At 41.8% G+C, this 21,226-nt stretch overlaps 1 protein-coding gene across 10 annotated transcripts in view; it reads left to right on the top strand.

Moving 5' to 3' along the window:
• rno (rhinoceros) overlaps nucleotides 1–20,246 on the top strand; it is an 83,873-nt gene extending 63,627 nt beyond the window's left edge. For all 10 annotated transcript variants that reach the window (XM_067792404.1, XM_067792402.1, XM_067792397.1 and 7 more), the window contains exon 8: nucleotides 6,136–20,246. In XM_067792404.1, coding sequence (XP_067648505.1) covers nucleotides 6,136–17,586 — 11,451 coding nt within the window. In that variant the 3' untranslated portion in view covers nucleotides 17,587–20,246. The remainder of the gene's footprint in view (nucleotides 1–6,135) is intronic.
• Nucleotides 20,247–21,226: the final 980 nt, after the last annotated feature.

Below are 21,226 nucleotides of genomic sequence, written 5' to 3'. Positions count from 1 at the left end.
GTATGTCTTTCATCTTGATGGCGAGGAGACAACAAAAATTGAAGAGAAAAACGAAACATCGCAGACGGTTACCAGCACAGACTTGAACATGATATTGGCTGCAATATCTGCACAAACATCGACAGTAGCATCATTGTCGTCGCAATTGGCATCCCAACTGGAAGCGCAAAAGGCACGTATAACAGAAATGTCATCACATATATCTACCAACATGTCGTCACAACTGGCATCTCAACTGGAATCCCAGGAGAACCGTATTAACATCCAAGATGGAAACACAATTGGAAGAACAGAAAACACATGGCGTCACAAATTGCAGAACAATTAAAAGAACAAGAGGCACGCATAACATTATAGCTCGAAGCACAAGAAGAGCGTATCTCAACAAAGCTGGAGGCACAGGAAACAAAATTCTCATCGCAGGTGGAGGCTGTTAGTGAACGACAAGATAAAGTGATGGATGCTTTGAAAGATCGGATTCAGGAGTTACAATTGAACCGTTCAATCACTTCAACGTCTACTCTGGAGGTAAAATCCCCAACGTTTGATGGTTCTGTTCCATTCCAGGTATTTAAGCTCCACTTTGAGAAGACGTCGGCAGCGATTAATTGAGTTGCAAAACCGTCACCAAAGAGCGAATGAGACTTTGCAGGAGTTTGCCTCGGATGTTGAAAGGTTGGCTCATCTCGCAAATGCGGACGCACCCGTGGAATACACCGAGAGGGTAAAAATCCAGAGTTTTATAAATGGCATACGGGACGTGGAAACGAAGCGAGCAACATACGCAAACCCAAAGCTGACATTTGCTGAAACGGTATCACATGCATCAGGAAACGGCCTCACTATTGAGTAAACCAGCATACAAAGCGCATCGTGTGGAAGTGGAAAGACCAGATTGGGTAGACACAATTTTGGAAGCACTGAAGGGATCACAACAGAAAAATGCCGGAGTTATTAAATGTTTCAAGTGTGGCAACCCAGGCCATATTGCACGACATTGCAGCACCGGTCCCAATAGCTCCAACAATGTGGGTGGCCGTAAACGCAGAGCTGAATGAGATGAGCAAATCTCCAAGTCCACTCAATCGTTAAACTAAAGCGAGTCAGCCGCAAGGGGCGACAGCTGGCTCCCTCAATTTAATGCCCCATAATCTCTATCTCACAAATTGGAAGAAGGTCAAACAATCTTACTGTCGGAGGACATGTGGATGGAATGGAACGTTTACTGACTGTAGATACGGGTGCATTTCATTTCATCATTCGAGCGGATTTAGTCCACAAGAAGATAAGACCATTGCATGGAGCAAGATTGCGTACAGCCACTGGAGAAGACAGCACGGTTCTAGGAGAAGTATCATGTGAAGTCCCAATGGGGAACGTCACGGTAGTTCACAATTTTATAGTGGCAGAGATTGTTGATGAAATCATAATTGGAGTGGACTTCTTAATCGCCCAGGGCATCAAGATCGACATGCAAAGCAAGACGATGCGATATAAGAACATGGATGTACCACTTAACTTCGGCTACGAGAGAGGCTACAGCAGTAAACGAGTGCTGGTGGAAGAGAGTCAGCAAATACCACCAAAATCCGAAGCAGTCATCTGGGCAAAGGTTGATGGAGATTGTGGGACAAACAAATTGTGGGTTGTCGAAGCAGCAAACAAATCAGCACTGAACATACTTGTAGGAAAAACCCTGGCTATGACAAAATAAGATGGACGTATTCCGGTAAGAGTACTCAATGAGTTCAAGTCACCACTCAAACTGACTAAAGGAGCTATTTTGGGAAGATGCCTCTTGGCATTAACTGTGAACAGCTCCAGGAACACGTTTCATCTAGTAATACTGATCTTTCAAATGACATCACGGCATGGACGCAGGGTCTAGAGGAAGCCTATCAGAGTAAGGCAAAACAACTGCTCCTAAAGTATGCGAACATATTTGATCAGGATGGTTCCACACCAGGCCGCACCAATGTTGTGAAACATCAAATTGACACTGGCGATGCGAGGCCGATCCGTCAAGCTCCACCTAGTGTTCCACTGGCGAAGCGGGAAGTTGTGAGTCAAATCATACAAGAAATGAGCGACAGCGGCGTCATCGAACCATCAGCTAGTCCATGGAACTCACCGGTAGTACTTGTAAAGAAGAAGGATGGAAAAATGAGGTTTTGCGTGGACTACCGGAAGTTGAATGACGTAACGAAAAAGGATAGCTAGCCATTGCCAAGAATTGACGACACTCTGGACTCGCTATCTGGTACGAAATGGTTTTCCACGCTGGACTTGAAAAGCGGCTACTGGCAAGTGGAGGTGAAGGAGGAAGATAAAGAGAAAACAGCCTTCAGTGTCGGTGATGGTCTTTTGCAATTTACAGTGATGCCTTATGGACATTGTAATGCACCAGCTACTTTTGAGAGACTCATGGACCAGGTACTGAAAGCACTACATTGGAAAACATGCTTGGAGTACCTGGACGACATCATCGTATTGGGCAAGAATTTTGATGAACATCTTAAGAACTTGGAGGAAGTTTTCCATAGAAAAGCTGGCGCTGGTCTGAAGTTAAGTCCCAAAAAGTGTGCGCTGTTTAAAAAGGAAGTAAATTATTTGGGTCACAAGGTAACGACAGAGGGCATCTGCACTGCGAACGAGAAGATAGAGGCTGTAAAGGATTGGCCTAGACCACAGAACCTACATGAATTAAAAAGTTTCCTTGGGCTGTGCACATATTACCGCCGATTTGTACCAAATTTTTCCAGCGTAGCCCATAGCCTCCATGAGCTTACAAGAAAAAATAAAGCTTTTGAATGGAAGAAGGAGCAAGAAGTGGCTTTCCAAACATTGAAGGAGCGTTTGTGCACTGCCCCAATGTTAGCATATCCGATTCCAGGAGCAACATTTATTCTAGATACAGATGCGAGTGGATATGATATAGGAGGCGTTTTATCACAACTGGTCGATGGACAGGAGAAGGTAGTTGCATATTACAGCCGTTCGATTGGAAAACCAGAGAGGAACTACTGCGTTACGCGGAGAGAGCTGTTGGCATTGGTAGAGTGCATTAAACATTTTCACAAATACCCCTACGGCCAGAGATTCCGTGTCATGACAGATCACGCAGCTTTAAAATGGCTTTTGCAGTTCCGTAATCCGGAAGGACAATTGGCACGGTGGATCGAGAGACTACAAAGCTATGACTTTTCCATTGAGCATCGAAAAGGTAGTACCCATGGAAATGCCGATGCATTGTCACGAAGACCATGTAGTTTGGAATGCAAGCACTGTTCAAAAGCCGAGGCTAAAGAAGACATTATAGATGTCCGGCTAATGACTATAACATGTACAGATGAATGGGACAAGGAACAGCTAAGAAAGTGTCAGCTAGATGATACAGATCTGTCACGTGTTATGCAAGGGCTCGAACGAAACAAAAGGCCAAACAGAGAAGAGATGTCAGCAGAGAGTCCCATTGCGAAGTCATATTGGGCACAGTGGAACAGTTTAGAATTGATATCCGGTTGCCTTCATCGAGTATGGGAGAGTGAGGATGATAAATGCAAGAAGAAACTGATAGTTGTTCCCAGAAAGAGGATTCCTGACGTGCTCAGCGAGCTGCATAATGGTCCAAGCGGAGGTCATCTTGGAATCACGAAGACGCTCGAGAAGATTAAACAGAGATTCTATTGGGTTGGTTGCCGTCAGTCGGTCACTGAGTGGATTGCGAACTGCGAGGTTTGCAGCAGAGCGAAAGGGCCCAGAACCCGAAGTCATGGCCAGATGAAGCAATATAACTCAGGTGCGCCATTTGAAAGGATCGCTATGGATGTCGCCGGTCCATTTCCTACTAGCAACGGCGGAAACAAATATGTACTGGTAGTTATGGATTATTTCAGCAAATGGCCAGAGGTATACCCAATCCCAAATCAAGAAGCGGAAACGGTAGCAGAAGTGTTTATAAACAATTGGGTTGCAAGGTATGGTGTACCAATGGAGTTACATTCTAACCAAGGCAGGAATTTCGAATCAGCTGTGTTCCAGGAAATGTGTAAATCATTGGGCATTCGAAAAACACGGACAACTGCATTGCATCCTCAATCCGATGGTATGGTAGAACGATTCAATAGAACATTGGGAGGAGCACTTAAAGAAAGTAGTAGACAAGTACTATAAAGAGTGGGATACTCGCATACCATTATTCTTGATGGCTTACCGATCAGCAGTGCATGAGACAACGGGCCAAACCCCTGCAAAAGTTATTTTTGGCAATGACCTTAGACTGCCAGCTGATTTGAAGTTTGGGATAGATGCCAATGCGGAGAGAAATGTCAAGAAATCAACTAGTGATTTGGAAGAAGAGCTAAGAGAAACACATGATCTAATAAGGCAACGAACAAAGATTATGAGTGACAAGATGAAAGCCAGATACGATAAAGCTATTAATTCAGAAGGTTTTCAGGAAGGAGATTTGGTGCTGTTATACAACCCACAACGTAAAAAAGGTTTGTCCCCGAAACTGCAGTGTAATTGGGAAGGCCCATACAAAGGTGTAAAACGGATCAACGATGTAGTGTACCGCATACAAACCATCGGTAAACCACGAACCAAAATGAAAGTGGTTTGTCTAATCGGAAGGTGGAGGGCAGTGTTACGAATATTAGCAAAACTAAGGAGTGCTGCCATCTCTAAGCCTATGCTAAGCAGTGACGTGAATTCACAACCATAGATCAATCATTATGTATCTACATAAACGAAACAATAATTGCGTCTACACATATGTACCATGTACGTATACGAGCAGCGGAGAGTCAATGCTCAAGCACATGCACATATCTGAGATACTCCTATAAGTATGCAATGAGAAAAACTATAAAATTGTGCAATTGTAGTTACATCTGAGAAGTTTGAGAGCTGCTGGACTAGTAGATTCTCGAGCGCCTAGAAGATGTATAAAATTGTGCAATTGTAATTACAGCTGATAAGTTTGAGAGCTGCTGGACTAGTAGATTCTGGAAGCGCCTAGAAGATGCGAAGGTTGAAATCAAAGAGTATAAAAGGCGACAATTGTAGAGGCGCTGGAATTCAGTTTGATTTGAGTTGTCAAGCAGTTTCGATTAAGACGATATCTAGCGAGCAATAGCAGTATTATTTTGAAAGTCAGTTTCATTTAAGCTATCAGTTTGGTTATTAAGCCAGCTAGTTGCAAAGTATAAGTGTTATTGTGAAGTACTTTATTAAAGGCCATTTTTCCATTATTCAATATTGGAGTTCTTTATTCAACAGTTTAGTGCTACGAACTTAGCAAAAAGGCAAATAAGAGGATTTGCAGCAAATTCGTTACAATATTTTTCAAATTAAAATACAAAACCTCAGTTAACTAGATAAAAAAATTTAAGTCCTAATAAAGAAAGTGCATACTTTGAAATTTTTTAACCAAAAAAGATTTTCAACATTTTCCAGATTTTTCTATATTTTTCGACAAAAAATTTTTTCTGCATTTTCTTTCGGCAAAATTTGATTTCCATATTTTTAAAAATCGAAAATTTCGACATTTCTGTTTCGACATTTTTATTTTCGACTTCGTACGGATCCCTAACTTTTTAGAGCGCTATGTGGCCTCTCTAGCTCGGTCAACTAGCTGAGCATTTAACTTTCTCGAGAGTTAACCTTTTCGCGATTCTACTGTATATACACATTCAGTTATGTGAATTCTTTATTAACCAGCCAGTTCAACCTAACCTAATCTGACATTTCGACTAGCTTTTGTACAGTTAAATCAGATAGGATCCTAATTACTTAACTTTAGTAAATGGAGTATATAAAGTACCAACATTTACATTTTATCAGCATTCAGCTATGAAAGATGGGAAAGACAGAAAGCGTGCTTTGTAGATAATCAGCCATATAACAAGGTAACACGCTAGTATAAGTACATCTTCAGTTAAGGAAGTAAAGAATGCCCACTAACAAAAAGTAAAGCAGGAAGGCAGAACATATTAGCACTCCCAGCGTGGTTATATTCCATTAATCTTATTTTATTGTCCATAAGTAGCCATGCCCCCTCATGTGTATCCTAGTAATACGTACATATGTAAAAATTTATCTAATTCAACATTTTTGGTTTTATATCAACAGGAAGTTGAAGCAGAATTTGACAAACACGTTAACATTAAGGACATCAGCTGCCATTTGTTCGATGTGGACGATGATGCCATTGAATCAATTTACAATTATTGGAAACTGAAACGCAAATCTCGTCATAATCGCGCTTTAATTCCACCCAAATCGGAGGATGTCGAAATGATTGCACGAAAACAAGAGCAACAGGATCTCGAAAATCATAAGTTGGTCGTGCATTTGCGTCAAGATTTGGAACGTGTAAGAAACCTTTGTTATATGGTTAGTAGGCGTGAGAAACTTTCACGATCGCTATTCAAATTACGTGAACAAGTATTTTATAAGCAAATTTCAGTGCTGAGCGATGAAAGTTTGCGAGAGGGTGGTAATGGTGGTAGTAGTAGTAGTGGTGTTGTTTCTAATCTGAACACCGATGCGAATATAGATGATAGTTTCAAAAATGCCGTTATTTATGCAAATGATGGTCCAACGTTATACGATAGGTTTTATTCATCTAATAACGGTGACAATATACCAGCACAATATCAAAATATTAATTTTATTTTAGAGAAGCTTTTAGGTAGTGTAAAAGGTAGTAGGGGTGGAACGTGTAGAGGTGGAGGTGCTGGTACACGCACATCAACATCACCAACTAAACGAAAATCGACACATACGACAACAACAACAATTACTCATACAATAACGACAACAACAACAACAACCGCGACTGGGAAAATTAATGCTACAAACACCAAGGCCACTAACTCAACGCTGGTAGCTGCGGCAGCAGGTAGCAGCAGCAACAACAATAGTAGTAATAAGGTCACGCTAAATAAGAAAATAAATAATGGTGCAATAGCAATAACAACACAATCGAGTAGTGCTGTGATTACACCAACGGCTACAACAACAGAAACATCAATGGCGGAGTCAACGGCGGCTTCTGTGGCAACAGTTAAGGATAAGCAGCAAACAACTACATCTTCTAGTCGCCGCAGCTCAATTGGTGCTGGTGGCGTTTTTAGTGTTAGTTTGACTGGTGCTGTAACGGGCACATCTGCGCAGGAGAAAACGCGTACCACTGTTTCGAAAACAAATACAAATACGCAGAATACGTCGAATACTCGAACGACGGCAACGGTGCCTGCAACGATTGAAGCACGTAGTGCTGGTGGTCGTGCCAACGCGAAAAGTGCTGCCAGTATTGCTGAGCGAACAGCAACAGCAACAACAACCAAAGCAGCGGCAAAATTTTCTGATGACAGCAGTCAATCTTCCAATAACAATTCGTCAGGGAGTTCGTCCTCCGGTGATGATGACTCGTCATCGGAGGAAGAAGGCACGTCAACCGATTCGGGCAGTTCTGGCTCCGATGATGAATCAGACTCTGGCTCATGCAGCTCTGCATCCAGCACAAGTGTTGTCAGCGAGGCACAATCGCAACGAGCCACAGCAACAGCAGCTTCACGAAAATTATCACCTTCGAAAAAGCAAAGTACCGCAACAACAACAACAGCGACTGCGACAGCTGCGAATCAAAATCAAAAGAAGCAAACTTACGTACGCACTGTGGAATCGCGACAAAAGCAGCGAAGGAAAAGTAGTAGCGCAAGTACAGCCGTTGCCGCAAGTGCAGGCCGAGTTGACGCTACAGCAACAACAACAACGACAACAACAACAGTGTTGTCCAGCTCAAGCGATGACGAACAGGATAATCGATCAGTACCTGCCAAACACCAACACCAACAACCGCAATCTAAGTCAACAACAACAAAACAAAACCATATTATTCCCAAGAAATCAAACAGCCTTAGTACAAGAACTACATCATCAATCACAACACCAACAACAAACGCGACAACAACAAAACCTGCATCAAAGTCAATATCTGCAACAATTGCAACTGCAACCTCAATACCTGCCGAAGGCGGCAACCATACGACAGCAGCGAACACAACAAATCGCGGACGAGACTTTCTTACACAAATGGCCAAACAGCTGCAACAAGAGAAAGGCTCTCAGAGTACGTCGAGCGACGAAAGTGAGGAGTTGTTGCCACTAAAAGGTGCTGACAGAAATACGAATAGTGCGGGCGGTGCAGCACCAACAACTATGGTTACGGCTGCGAAGCTTGCTGGACGCGCCACCACGACCGTACAACAAATTTATTCAGACTCTGAGAGTTTATCCACTGGAGAGGGAGATAAAGATGAACGCGCGGTCGAGAGCAATGTAAGTGATTCACAAAATCAACAAACCATACGCACGAAGGCAGCTCTTAAAGAATTCACGCTGCAACAAAAAGAACAATCCTCAACAACAATAACGCCTTTGAGTAATCGCGCGAAGAAGCAACCATTATCTATACAATCGAAGGCCGCCAATATATCGACAACAAGCACACAACGGCCACTCGAGCGGAAATCCGAACAGCAAAAATCAGCATCAAGCGTTACCGGCTTCAGTAAGACAAGTACAGAAGTGCCCAATCGAATGAAAAAGGCCAGTGCAGCGGCGCTTGAACGGCAAAATAAATTAACTGCAGATTTATTAGTTGTACCACAACGGCAAGCAGCCAAGAAGGCATCCGAAAATATGCGCTCAACAGGCGTATATACAACTATGGGGCCAGCGGTCGCTGCTGCATGTGTAATCACAAACATAAACGAACGCGAAAGCAGCGAAAAGGCGAAAGAGCAGCAGCGTATGGAAAAATATGTGGAGAAAACCGGAACAGGAAAGGACGGCAAGGAAGCGTTGGCCCCAACGAATGATGATAAAACAGAAAAACTACGCACGAGAGATAAATCTCTTAGTACTGTTCTGATGAAGAGCACAGAACACGAAATTAAAGAGAAAGAAAAAGAGCGTAGCAGAGAAAAAGAGAAAGATAAGGAGCGTATGGAAAGGGGTACAGGAAAACGTGGCAGGCCACCAAAAATTGTGCGTGAACAAGAATCCGCCGTAAACGCCGCAACAACAACAACAACAGCAACAGCAATAAAAGACAACACAGAACCAGCTGCCAAAAATGAATACAGCTCACTGAATCGAGCTCGCAAAGATGATAGGACCGGTGCTAATAAAAAAGCTTTATTAGAGCAAGAAAGCGCAAAATCCGCCAACACGCATCCAGAGAGAAGTGCACGCCGCCTTTCTATTGATCATTCTTTGCTCGATATTACTGGCAGAAAATCCAGTGTAACAACGACGACAACAACCAAAACAGCTAGTGACCTCAAAGCATTAGCTGTGGCGTATGTGCCACAAAGGCAGGCTGCGAAAAAGGCAGCCGAGCAGCTTAAGAGCAGCGGCAAGCCGCCAATTGTAAACGAAGTACCAGCGCCCGATGATAATAAGGAGCGTTTGGAGCGCACTGAAAAGGAAGGTAGCAACAAATTGCTGAAGACACCCGAGGGACGTAGTACACGCGTGCCGCCAATGCGTCGCATGTCAACGCGTGAGAGTACAGCGCAGAGTGCAAAAGAAACTATCGCGCCCGTACCAAAAACTACGCCTACAAGTAGTAGGCGACGCTCGAAAGATAACGCCGAAATTACATCACAACAACAATCACTACAACATCAACAACAACAGCAGCAACAACAGCAGCAACAACAACAAACACCAACAAAGAAACTACCCATGGCAACCACAGCATTGTCGGAATCCTCAAGTTCAGATTCAGATGGTAGCACCAGCTCATCATCTTCGGGTGGTAGTAGTGGCAGTGGCAGTAGTAGTGATTCCAGTGATGCAGACAGTGATGCTCCTGAGGAAGAGGAACGCCTTACACGCGCGGCTGCCGCCAATAAGCGTTCACCACGTAAATCATTGGACAAGCCACCAGCTATGACACGGCAGAACTCCACCGCTTCCATTAACGCTGCTGCAACAACCTCAACCGTAACCGCAACGACGACAAAATCGCCGAAGAGCTCTCCACAAAAACAGTTGCGCCGCAATGTGAGTAATACAAGTTATAGTAGCACTCACGTATTGACACCAGAAGAGCCTGCCGCCGAAATTACAAAACAATCGAGATTAACCAAACGTAAATTATCATTAGATGATAAAACAAAGAAAGCATCAATTGTGTCTTCATCGGCGTCTGCCAGGCAACAAGCTGCGGCTAACGCTCCTATAGTGGTGGATGATGATGAGGAAGTTTTAGCAGCAGCGCCGCCACTTTTAAATTCAATGCGCACACGCGCAATGCGTCGTTCAAAATCGGGACCATCATCACCACCACTACCACCTCAACCATTGCAGTCTTCTGCTACCACAACCGGTGATATGAATAAGAAGTTGGAACAAAAGGCAGATTTGAAGACGAGTGCTAAAGAAGTGGTGAATCCGCCATCATCATGTGCACAAACAGCACCTTCAGCTCTTCCTAATCGTATGTCTGAGAGCGATAGCGAGAAGAATAAATCTGTATTGAGTTTGGCTGAGGAAATAACGCAGCGCAAAGCTACTAATATCAATACAAACTCGAACAGCTCACATCCGTCAAGCCAACAACCACAGCCAAGTAATAGCGCTAAGCAGGCGCAAAATAAAAATCAAGGCTCCTTGGATAAATTACTAAATAAATTGGAGCAAGAGGCCAGCAGAAGTTCTATATTGAGCGCTGTGGACGCTGGTGCTGAATTGCCATTGACGTTAGCGTCAACAACGGTAACGAGCATGGTCGTGGAGGAGGAACAAAAATCAGATGCCAAAGAGAGAACACCCACACCAATTTCTACGACTGCAGTAGCACCAACCCAAGTACCAGCACCAGAACCTCCAAAGATTATTATTGATACGAAAAATGAGAGCGGCGAGGTGCCAATGGACATTGATGAAGAGCTTACACCTGCGCCAACACATACCACCACCGCTTTAACGGCAAACAAGATTTGCGTTGATTTAGAAGATATTGATGAACGACCACCTGCGGCGCCAATGCCTGCCTCACCGCCATCACCAGCATCTACAATGTCGGACGACGACGATGATGATGGTGATGACCTCTCAAATGCTTCCGATGAACAAAATACTGGAATTACTGCTGATGGTACTACCGAACGTAGATGCAGACGGCGACGGGTACATCGGCGTACGCGTCGCACTCGTCCTGCTAGTCCACCGCTATCACCTGAAGAGGAACACACACACCATACACAACATTTGCTTAACGAAATGGAATTGTTGCGCGAACTAGAAGAGGAGCGCAAAATGGCAGCAAATGCTAGTAAATACTCAGCATCATCCTCTTCACCAGCTGTGGCTGTAATAGCTCCTGATCCACCGGAAATAATTGAGTTGGATTCGAACTCAAATTCAACGAGTCATGAGCGACTGAAAATACAACAGCAACAGCATGAACCACAAATTCGGCATACGCCACAGGATCAACAACAGGAATCAACGCAACAACAGCAAATTGATTTAGCTGCACAAATTGCACAACCTTTCTCAGTACCGCAAACGCCTGCATCACCCTCATCTTCACCAGCACTCGTGGTTGATGTGTCAGGCGGTACTCCAATACAAAAACAAAATCTCGATACTGTTGCGCCCCTTAGTGTGCCACCAACACCACTAAATATTTCCTTACATGAATCTCAAAATAATATGGATGAGAATTCGCAAAGCGGTGGCGGTGCTACTACCAATATAGTGGACTTGAATAGCAGCAATAGTCGTCATCATCAACCCATTGTCGATACCATACTTGATATGGAGGATAATGTGCAACAAAAGCATAGGCAACACCAACAACAGCAACAAAATGAATTTGCAAATGCGCTACTCAGCGCGGCGTCCTCGTTTTCTAGCACTCACCACCCTGATGGTGTCTTAGATGAGCCAGCGGATGGGTTGAGTTTGCTTGGAACAACTACCAAGAGTCTTACGGAAGAGGATAATTTTCTTGCAACACGTACCTTGGTTGAAAAATTGCGTAAGAAGCGTATTCGTAATGATGAACCCAAAGAGGCGGATTTGTTGAAACCACCACCCACACCTGCAATACCCTCAGTGTTTCCATTTCATAATGCTGCCGATCCCGAAGATATTATACATGTGCAAAAGGAAAATGCAGCGGCAGCGGCTGCGGCGGTAGCAGCAGTGGCAGGCGCTGATCCTAGTTCTTTATTTAGTGGACAATGTGCCGAGGTGCCCTCTAGCGCATCCCTACATACGCATGAGTCGCAAGCTATTGTCGAGATAAAGGACGGCAGCAGCGCTGTAAACGGTGCTCAATCAGCTTCACTAACACCTACTTCAAGTGCTTATAGTCGTACTACACCGCACTCGGTGGGCAGAACACCAAATGATACGCCCAATTCGAATGCGGGCATGGTAGCTAACAATGATAGCAATAACAGTAATGTGGTTTCGTTGACATATGCGAAACCAGTGGTTAGCTTTTTAGAGAAAAGTGCCAGTTCTGAAATTAGTAATGTGCCAATATCACCATTACAGCAACAACAACAACAACAAACAGACAACTATGGACAAGCGCAGCAAAAGCAGCCGCAAGCACACACACATCACACTCAGCCACAGGCACCACCACCAGATGTTGCCGAGATTACATCGTTCCTGGAAAAGGAAATAGGCGCAGCTGCTGCTAACAATAACAAATCAAATGACAAACCCATTAGTGCTATGAGCTCATTCAACAAGTTACCAAACACCGCGACAGCAACAGGAGGCGCGAACTTAAGTGCTGTTCCGGGTGCGCCAGATTTTGTCGATTTACGAGCGGCTGCAGCAGCCAAAGATAACATTGATTTTACAGTATCTGGCAATGTTGTAGATAGAAACAATAAATTAATTGTGGATTATGATGAAAATACGCGCATGCAATCACCGTACACTTTACGCGTAACGCGTTTGTGGAATGAGAACGAAATGATTGCAGCGCGGCGATCGTCATCGCCCAGCTCAGTGTCGGAATCAAATGATCAAACGAGTGCAATGGAAATTTTGCAGCAGAAAACACATCAGCAGCAACAACAACAGCCACAACAACAGCAACAACATCATCAGCAACAACAACACCTACAACAGGTGGGTCACAATTTACAACAACAGCAAACTTCGCATTTACAAACCAAAGATTTGGCAAACAGCGGCTTGAATACAGCGCAGGCTATAAATATAGCACAAACGAATTGCAACAAGGGTTATTTCAATAGCGTTGATTCATACGACATTTCTTTTAGCCATGCGCAGCAGCAGCAACAGGCCACGCAACAACAACGATCTCCGTTGGTTAATGGCATTGACACAATAATGAGCTATAATCAGAATTACAATCAACAGCAGCAACAACAACAACAACCACAACCACAACAACAACAACAACAGCAAACAACGCCTACACACGCCTCACAACAACAACAGCAACAGGCGCAAACCACACCCAATCAAGGTAATAATCAATATAACGGTGGCGGAGCTGGCGGCAATCTCTTTCACAATACACCACCAACCATGCCAGTGCTTAACCAATTACCTTACGTTCCCAATTCTGCTGTTGGCTCGATGTATCCCACTACAACAAATATGAGTGGAAGTGTAGCAATGACAACAGCTACTGGGCAACGGCAGCCAAATGATGTTGGTATGTATGGCAGCGCCGCTGGTGCAAATGCCATAATTACTGGAGCAGCACCTCAAACGCAATATGGCGGTGGCGCTGCATTTACTTCATCTACACATAATTTAGCTCTCACAGCAGCTATTGTAGGCACCTCAGGTGGACCAACGCTGCTTGATCATCATTCGCCACATGCCCAACATCAGCATGCGCACCAACATGCGCAACACGCAATGCATGCAACAGGACAAGCGGCGCAACAGTATGGCATTGGTAGTGGTGTGGTGCCGCCTGACAACGGTGGTGCCGCGCCTCCTGGTTTGTACAATCAAATAATGAATACGTGCGCTGAGGCTTCTATAATGCCAAATGTGCCAGCGACCAATCACCAACATCAACCTCAAGCGCATACACCACAAAATACATCACCTACAAAAGATTCACCAACTAAGCGTTCATCTACGCGTTATAATCAACAACAGCAGACGCAACAGCAGCACAGCGCGCGTAATGCACACAAATCTCCACAAATACAGCACAAATCACCAGGTAAATCACCACGTCAAATGGAGCTTCTAAGCAAACAATTGCAATTACAACAGCAGCAGCAGCAGCAGCAAACACAACAGCAGCCGCAGCAACAACAGCAGCAAGCGCTCACCGAATTTACAAACATTCCACAACAACAACAAAAACCACTTCCGCCCCCACCCAAATACGATCCACTTACTCACACATTGGCCGGTAAGCCGCGACAACGCGCGCCGCGTGGCTCAGGTGCTGGAACGCGTGGACGTGGACGCGGACGTGGTCGTGGGCGTGGGAGCAGTGCTGCCAACACTGTCATACCATTGCCACCGCAAATGCATCACGATGGCAATGCACACTATGTTAATAATTTGGTTGGCACACCCTTCGAATTCAATTATGATGAAGATTTAGCGGCGCCGGGTGTTGAAAATTTACAATCTCTGCGAGATAGGCGACGTTCATTTGATGCGCGTTGTAATCAACAAGGTAGTGCCGCAGCTATGTCACATACACATCAACATCAAACACAAAGCGATACACAAAAATATACCAGCCCATCAGCATATGGTGCTATGGGAACGGGTGCGGGTGGTGGTAAGGTGCGCGGTGCTGGCGCCAGCGTAACAAATACTTCCACAGCTAGTGGTGCTGGTGGCATGGTGAATTGCAACAGTAATAGCGTTAGCGGCAGCGGTCGTGGTGGTGGCGCTACATCACATTTAGCAGATGCGCTCAACAAAACAGCAACTAGCGATCACACGACCAACACACAGCAATCACTTTTACATTCCATTGTGCAGCCGGTATTGCCGGGTCCTGTCGATATGCGTACATATAATGTGTACGAAGCATCTGCATCACAAGAGACCTATAATAATAATTTATTAAGCGATTTCGATTCGGGCGCCGCCGAACAAACGTTACCAGAATTTGATGAAGAAGACGAAAAGGAGTTCCAATCAGCATTACGTGCTACAGGTTCTACCATCTCTACAAAGCAATTAACTGCGGCAGCTGCAGCAGCCTCCGCCGCCAATAATTCAGCTACTACTAGCGTAGCGGGCGCTGTTAGTACTGCAGTTGCAGCGTCAAATCTAATCAGCAATTCAAACGCTATAACGGCGTCGCTAAGCGAAGTCAGCGCTACTGGCAATACGCTTTCGAATACCTGCGCGACAAGCGTTATGGCGGATCTGGTTATGCCGCCAGATTTACAGGCTTCAATGGAGACTACCTCTGAAGAAGTATCCATTGATTCGGATACGACACTTACTACAAAGGCATCACTTTCTGATTCGCGTAATCAGCTTAAATTGAAAATTAAAGGACCGCTTGCTTATCCCGATAATGCCTACAGTTACAGTTCATCTAGCACAACCCTCAGTGTGCATCCAGCAAGCGTAACACAAACAGGTGTTGGCGCTGTACAAGCAGCAACATCTATGCATGGTCAAATAGCTGCGGGTGTGGTGAGTAATTCCGCTGTGTGTGGTGGTGGCAACAATAGCAGTGGTGGCATGAATTCACGCCGTATGCGTAAAAAAGAATTACTCAGCTTATATGTTGTACAAAAAGATACGCATATGGATGATTCTTCGGGAGGACTGCCACCCGCAGATGTAAGTTTAACAAATACTGTGGATAGTTTACGTAAAGGCGATGCTTTAGGTGGTACGCTTGATGAATATGGCAGCGAATTGGCATTAAGTGGCAGCTCTAAACGTTCGAAAAAGAATTCAGGACGTGAATTGCGTTCAATGGATGCCCCAAGCGATCTGAATGATAGCGCTTTGGTGCTAACAAATGATGGACGTCGTCGTAGCGCCTGCTCTACTGGTAGCACTGATGAACGTGTTGGAAAAACTGGTGCTGCGTCTAGCGCTGGTAAGAGGCGTGGGCGTAGCAAAACGCTTGAAGGTTCTGAAGACGAGCCAACGCCAAAATTGAAAATCAAAATACGTGGACTAGTTGATGGTAGCGCTAGTGCTACAGCGATTAGTGGCAATTTGCATTACGATAATAGCTATCAATATGATATGTCACGACGCACTGTAGCATGCCCGCCTAAGAAGCGTTTAACAACAAATTATACACCGCCTACGCTAGAGGATTTGAGACGTGAGTCAATGAACTATCGTAAAATAATTATGCAGGATTTTGGCGAAGATGATGAAGAACGTACAAGACGGCACGATGGTGTTGGAGGCGGTAGCATAACAGATGCTGCAGTAGTGTTGCCACATGTTAAAAAACCAAAGTCTTCCAAACCGAAGAAAGACAAGAAAGAAAAAAGACGTAAAGAAAGAGAAAAACATGCGTCACTACTCGCATCATCAGGTGCAAGCGATATGGGCATGACGGTGGTTGAAAATATGTCAAGCGCCTCACCAGGCGAGGCACCCAAACTAATAATCCGTATTGGTAAGCGTAAAACTGAAGCACCTGAGATAATGGAACGTCCAACCTCCGTTGAAGCGCCTACCGCTACACCACCTCCCATTAATGCAGCGCCGATACGTTTGAAATTGGCGCGCGCCTCTGATGGTGGTGGTTACGTGATTGGTAGTAAAAAGAAAAAGGAGAGACGTCGAACGCCACCAACATCCACCTCAACGCCAACGATAACACCCGCATCAACACCAGGTGGCAGTAGTCATCATGCAAATGTCACACCACTAGCGACGACCAACACCGCTACACTTTCCTCCTCAGCTACACTTTCCTCCTCAGCACATACAACTCCCACAACTAAAGTGTTGGGCAGCGATTTGACCGGTGATGATTCGGCTAATTATAATTGTAATATAAGTGGTGAACGCGAGACACCATGCGTTGTTGCTTTACTCAACAATTTCGGTGGTAGTGTCGGCGGGGGTCATCTTGAAGAAACCGATCCGCTCGCTTCTACGCCGAAAGAAGCGAGCACACCATCACCGCGTCTTATCATCGATACGTGCAAAAGTGTTGATGTGCATGATTCAAATACGGCGAGCTCAGTCGCGGAGGCTATGCTATCAAGAATTGGTAATGTTGGTGGCGCAGGCGGCGCAGAAACTGGCACGTTTGCGCCTATAGCACCACTAACTGTTAATTGTAATGAACATAGCAGTGGCAATAGCAACCAAAGTCACAGTCATAGTGCTAGCAGTAGTAGTAGCGGTGCTAGTGCAGCTAGCGGTAGTAGTGTTATAAGTGGTGGTAGCTTAAATAGTGGTCAAACTAATAGTAATAATAATAATAATAGTAGCAGCAATAGTCACAATAATAATAGTAATAATAACAATAACACTAGTAGCAGCAGCAATTTACTTCCATTAAATAAAGATTGCGAAGTCAGATGATAATCACGAAATTGGTCCCCGCACAGCCGACGTTAGTATAAAAAGGTAGTGTTGGAGTGGGTACCAATGAAAAAAAAAAAAAAAAAAAAAAAAAAAACGATACGAAAAAAAGATTTGTGAAATTTAGAATTACGTTAATTACAAAAGGTGATCTCGCGAAGCGGACGAGGGACGCATGTGCATACGAACAAAGTTAGGCAGAAAAATTATTTTTTTGTGGAGTATAAGCGTTGGAACATCACACAATTTTAAATATGGTTAAGACTTGAAATTAAAATAATTTTAAACAAATTATCTACAGATATATATGTAATACTCCTTCCTATTAGCAACAAAATGCTCGCATAAATTTTTTAATTCAAAATCAAAACAAGAAATCCTACAAAATGTTTCTGATTGTAGCAGCATAAGTGTGTCAAGAAAAAATTTAAATTTAGGTACATTCGATTGTTTTTGAGTGTACCTAGCCCGTAGTAGCAATATAGGAGTATTACATATATGTCTACAGACCTACAGTTGTGAACATGAAAATAGAAAAATTATTAACTAATTATAACTGCTTTTCATTTCCTTCATTTACTTTATTAATTTTGAAAAGGCTTTAATGAATTGTATAACGAAAACTATGCAATTCAAATTAAAAAGGTTTTCGAAAAAATTCGACAAATTTCGAAAAACTTAAAAACTTCATGAAAGTTTCGAAAATCTTACTGGGTTATCTCAGAAAGAAAATTCAAATAGTATTTCGCCGACAATCTTTTTTCCGAAAGGTGTTTTAGATTTTATGTATACGAAATATGTAGATATAGTTAAATTTTTAAAATGGATGAAACTCTAAAAAATTTTCAAACATCAATGCGATATTTAGCAGACTTCAAACTTTTACTTTATTACACTAAAACTTGTACTTAAATTTCGAACATGCCACTTTGATAATTTCCTCGATAACGTTTTCGAAATGGGTTTGCATAACTTTCTTAATAGAACTCACTGCTATTTCTGTGCTCACAACTGTAGCATTAAGAAAGCAACTTTTGTTTAATTTAACAATATTTTTTGAGTTAAACTCTTTTTTAATCTGTGTATAATAAATTTAATAATGTTTTCTTTTTTGAAAACAATATTGTCCTTTTGGTTCTTCTCAGCTTTATCGTGAGTTTGTGTGTTCTTTTCACAAAATATTTTCCAATTAATTAGAAAAAGGGTCACATTACCTACAAATACAGCCATTTTGTATAGCGCCAGGTTATCTAGTTCAAAAGTTAGAATTTAAAAGTGCTACTTTTTCCAGAAAAGAAAATGCCATAAGTTAAACTGCTTTTTGTTGAAACATTTTTGGCGAAATTTCAAGTCGCAGAGTCTTAAATTTCAAACATGAGTTTTTTTTTACAAAAATAAATAAAATGTTAAAATTTCTAAATAAGTTTTTAGTTAAAAAATGAAATAAAAATTAAACAATTTAAATGTAAAAAAAGTTTATTTTATTTATTATAAAAATTTTGTTTATACAATTTGGTTTATTTATATTTTCTTAATTTTTTTTACTTACATTTTATAAATTATGTTAAGTTTCTTTGTGCTCTGATTTTTATCGTGTAAGTTTTTAGATATTTGTAAGATTCAATAGGCTTAAAGATAGGTTATTGATAATTTGACTGCTGAGTATAATATCATCCTATCTCGGCTGCCGTTTCGAAAACGTAGCATCTCATAAAAATTTGAAATAACGCTTTGTTTCAGGGGTGGCTTTCCGTAATTCGATAGTCTACACTCAGTGGTTCCATATTTCAGTTCGATAACGCTCGACGAGACCGTTTTGGTTTCTGTATGTTGGTAGGAGTACTTTAGATTTCATATTTCCAAAAGAGTTCAGAAATGTTTTTGAAGCTATAAAATATTTCATTAAAAAATATAATTTCGTAAATAATCTCGAAAGGATAAATGTTCAACTTACCAATATCCAATTAGATAGTCAATTACGTATCGAGGCAACTAAAGTATCCAAACCGTTCGTGGGGTTGCATAGGCCTTTCAAGGATTGTAGTAGCTCATCTAGCCGTGGCCAATCCTGGCGACTCCAAGTTCCTGGGGGGAACTAGGGGGTGGGAGCGGGATCGCATAGAGGGTTCAATGTGGTAATAATAAATCTTTCCCGAGATGGTCGGGCTTGTACCTTAATGGTGTCTGTTACCGGAACGTCCTAGATCTATATCCGGCAAAGGATCACCAACATAGATAACACTCACCAAAACCTGCGGGGATTGTCTTTATCGCTACAACAACAACAAAAAAATATAGCATACAAAAAAAAAAATATAGCATACAAAAAAAAAATATATATATACTCAAAGGTTCCAATTTCGAAAAATTACTTTTTGCTTGTGTCTTAATCTCTTTCGAAAACTTACTTCGATCCAATACCGTCAATCGGTGTTTAATTTCATAACGCTTACAATATATAATTTTTGTAAAATTTTGAGTAAAAATTTTGATGTGTTACAAAACTGGATGCTTAAAAATTTTGTAAAATATAATAAAAAAATTTTTTTTTTTTGAATATTGTTTATAAAATATGTTTCATCTAAATTGGTTTTATTATAAAAATCTTAGTTTGTTTATTTTTCCAAAAATATGTGAATAACTCGAAAAGTATTGTATATTTCTTAAAAAGCCGATTGTTTAGAAGAACAGCGCTATGTCGTATTTTATACATTTTTCATAAACTTTTTTTTATTAAATTTTTTTTCATCAAAATTTATTTATTTCTTTTTGTTGCCTTTTTTCACCACGTATGCTCAACACCACCATCTCCATATACCCTTTTATACTCGCAAAGAAAATTTATTACAAAAAAAAACAAACATTTTTTTGCCAACTACACAAAATGTGCGTACATTAGATCGTATTAGACTAAGAAAATATAGCCACATGCCTTCAATTAAAAAATATTTGACAGTAAATATAATAATAAATTTGGGGTTTCTAGTCACCCTAGGCCACATTTTTTTTTTAATTTTACGTATTACATAGCTGATCATTTAGTATAAAACAACAGCTGTTTATTTTAAGGTATAGCTAATAGCTCATTTGAACACACCCACATCTGCCATTAAAAAAAATAGCAGTAAAAAAAAACATTTAGCAAGTTTAAGTAATAAGTTATTTATTTTGCAAGCTAATTTTAAAATGGTTTTCGGAAAAAATAGCAGATTCCAAAAGCATTACAAATTATGCAACATTTTAGTCCAACAAAGAATTAGTTTGAAGTCCGATGCTTTCGAAAGTTGTTTCAGATTTTTTTCTTTCGAGATGTGTTTAAATGTTTTCTATACAAAAACTGCATGATTCTAAAATTTGGAATTTTTTCGCATAGTTTTAAAAATATTTTGAATTTTCTATTTTCCCTAAAATATGTTCGAAATTGGTTTACATAGTTTTTTTTGTACAATTTGTTTTCAACTTCTTTAAATTAGCAAAAACTGAAAAAAGAAAATATATAAAAAAAAATTTGCAAATAATGTTTGCTGCTATTTTATTAAGCGCAAGTATAAAATGTCGTAAATATGCGAAAAAAGGTTCTTGTATCGTTTGCTACTACTGTTTAAAATTATTTCATTTAGTGGAGTGTAGGGCGTACTAT

The sequence above is a fragment of the Eurosta solidaginis genome, chromosome 5 (genome assembly GCF_040869045.1).
Source record: "Eurosta solidaginis isolate ZX-2024a chromosome 5, ASM4086904v1, whole genome shotgun sequence".
NCBI lineage: Eukaryota > Metazoa > Arthropoda > Insecta > Diptera > Tephritidae > Eurosta > Eurosta solidaginis.
Note: the sequence above shows the minus strand (reverse complement) of the source record. Positions and strands in the feature narration are given on the sequence as shown.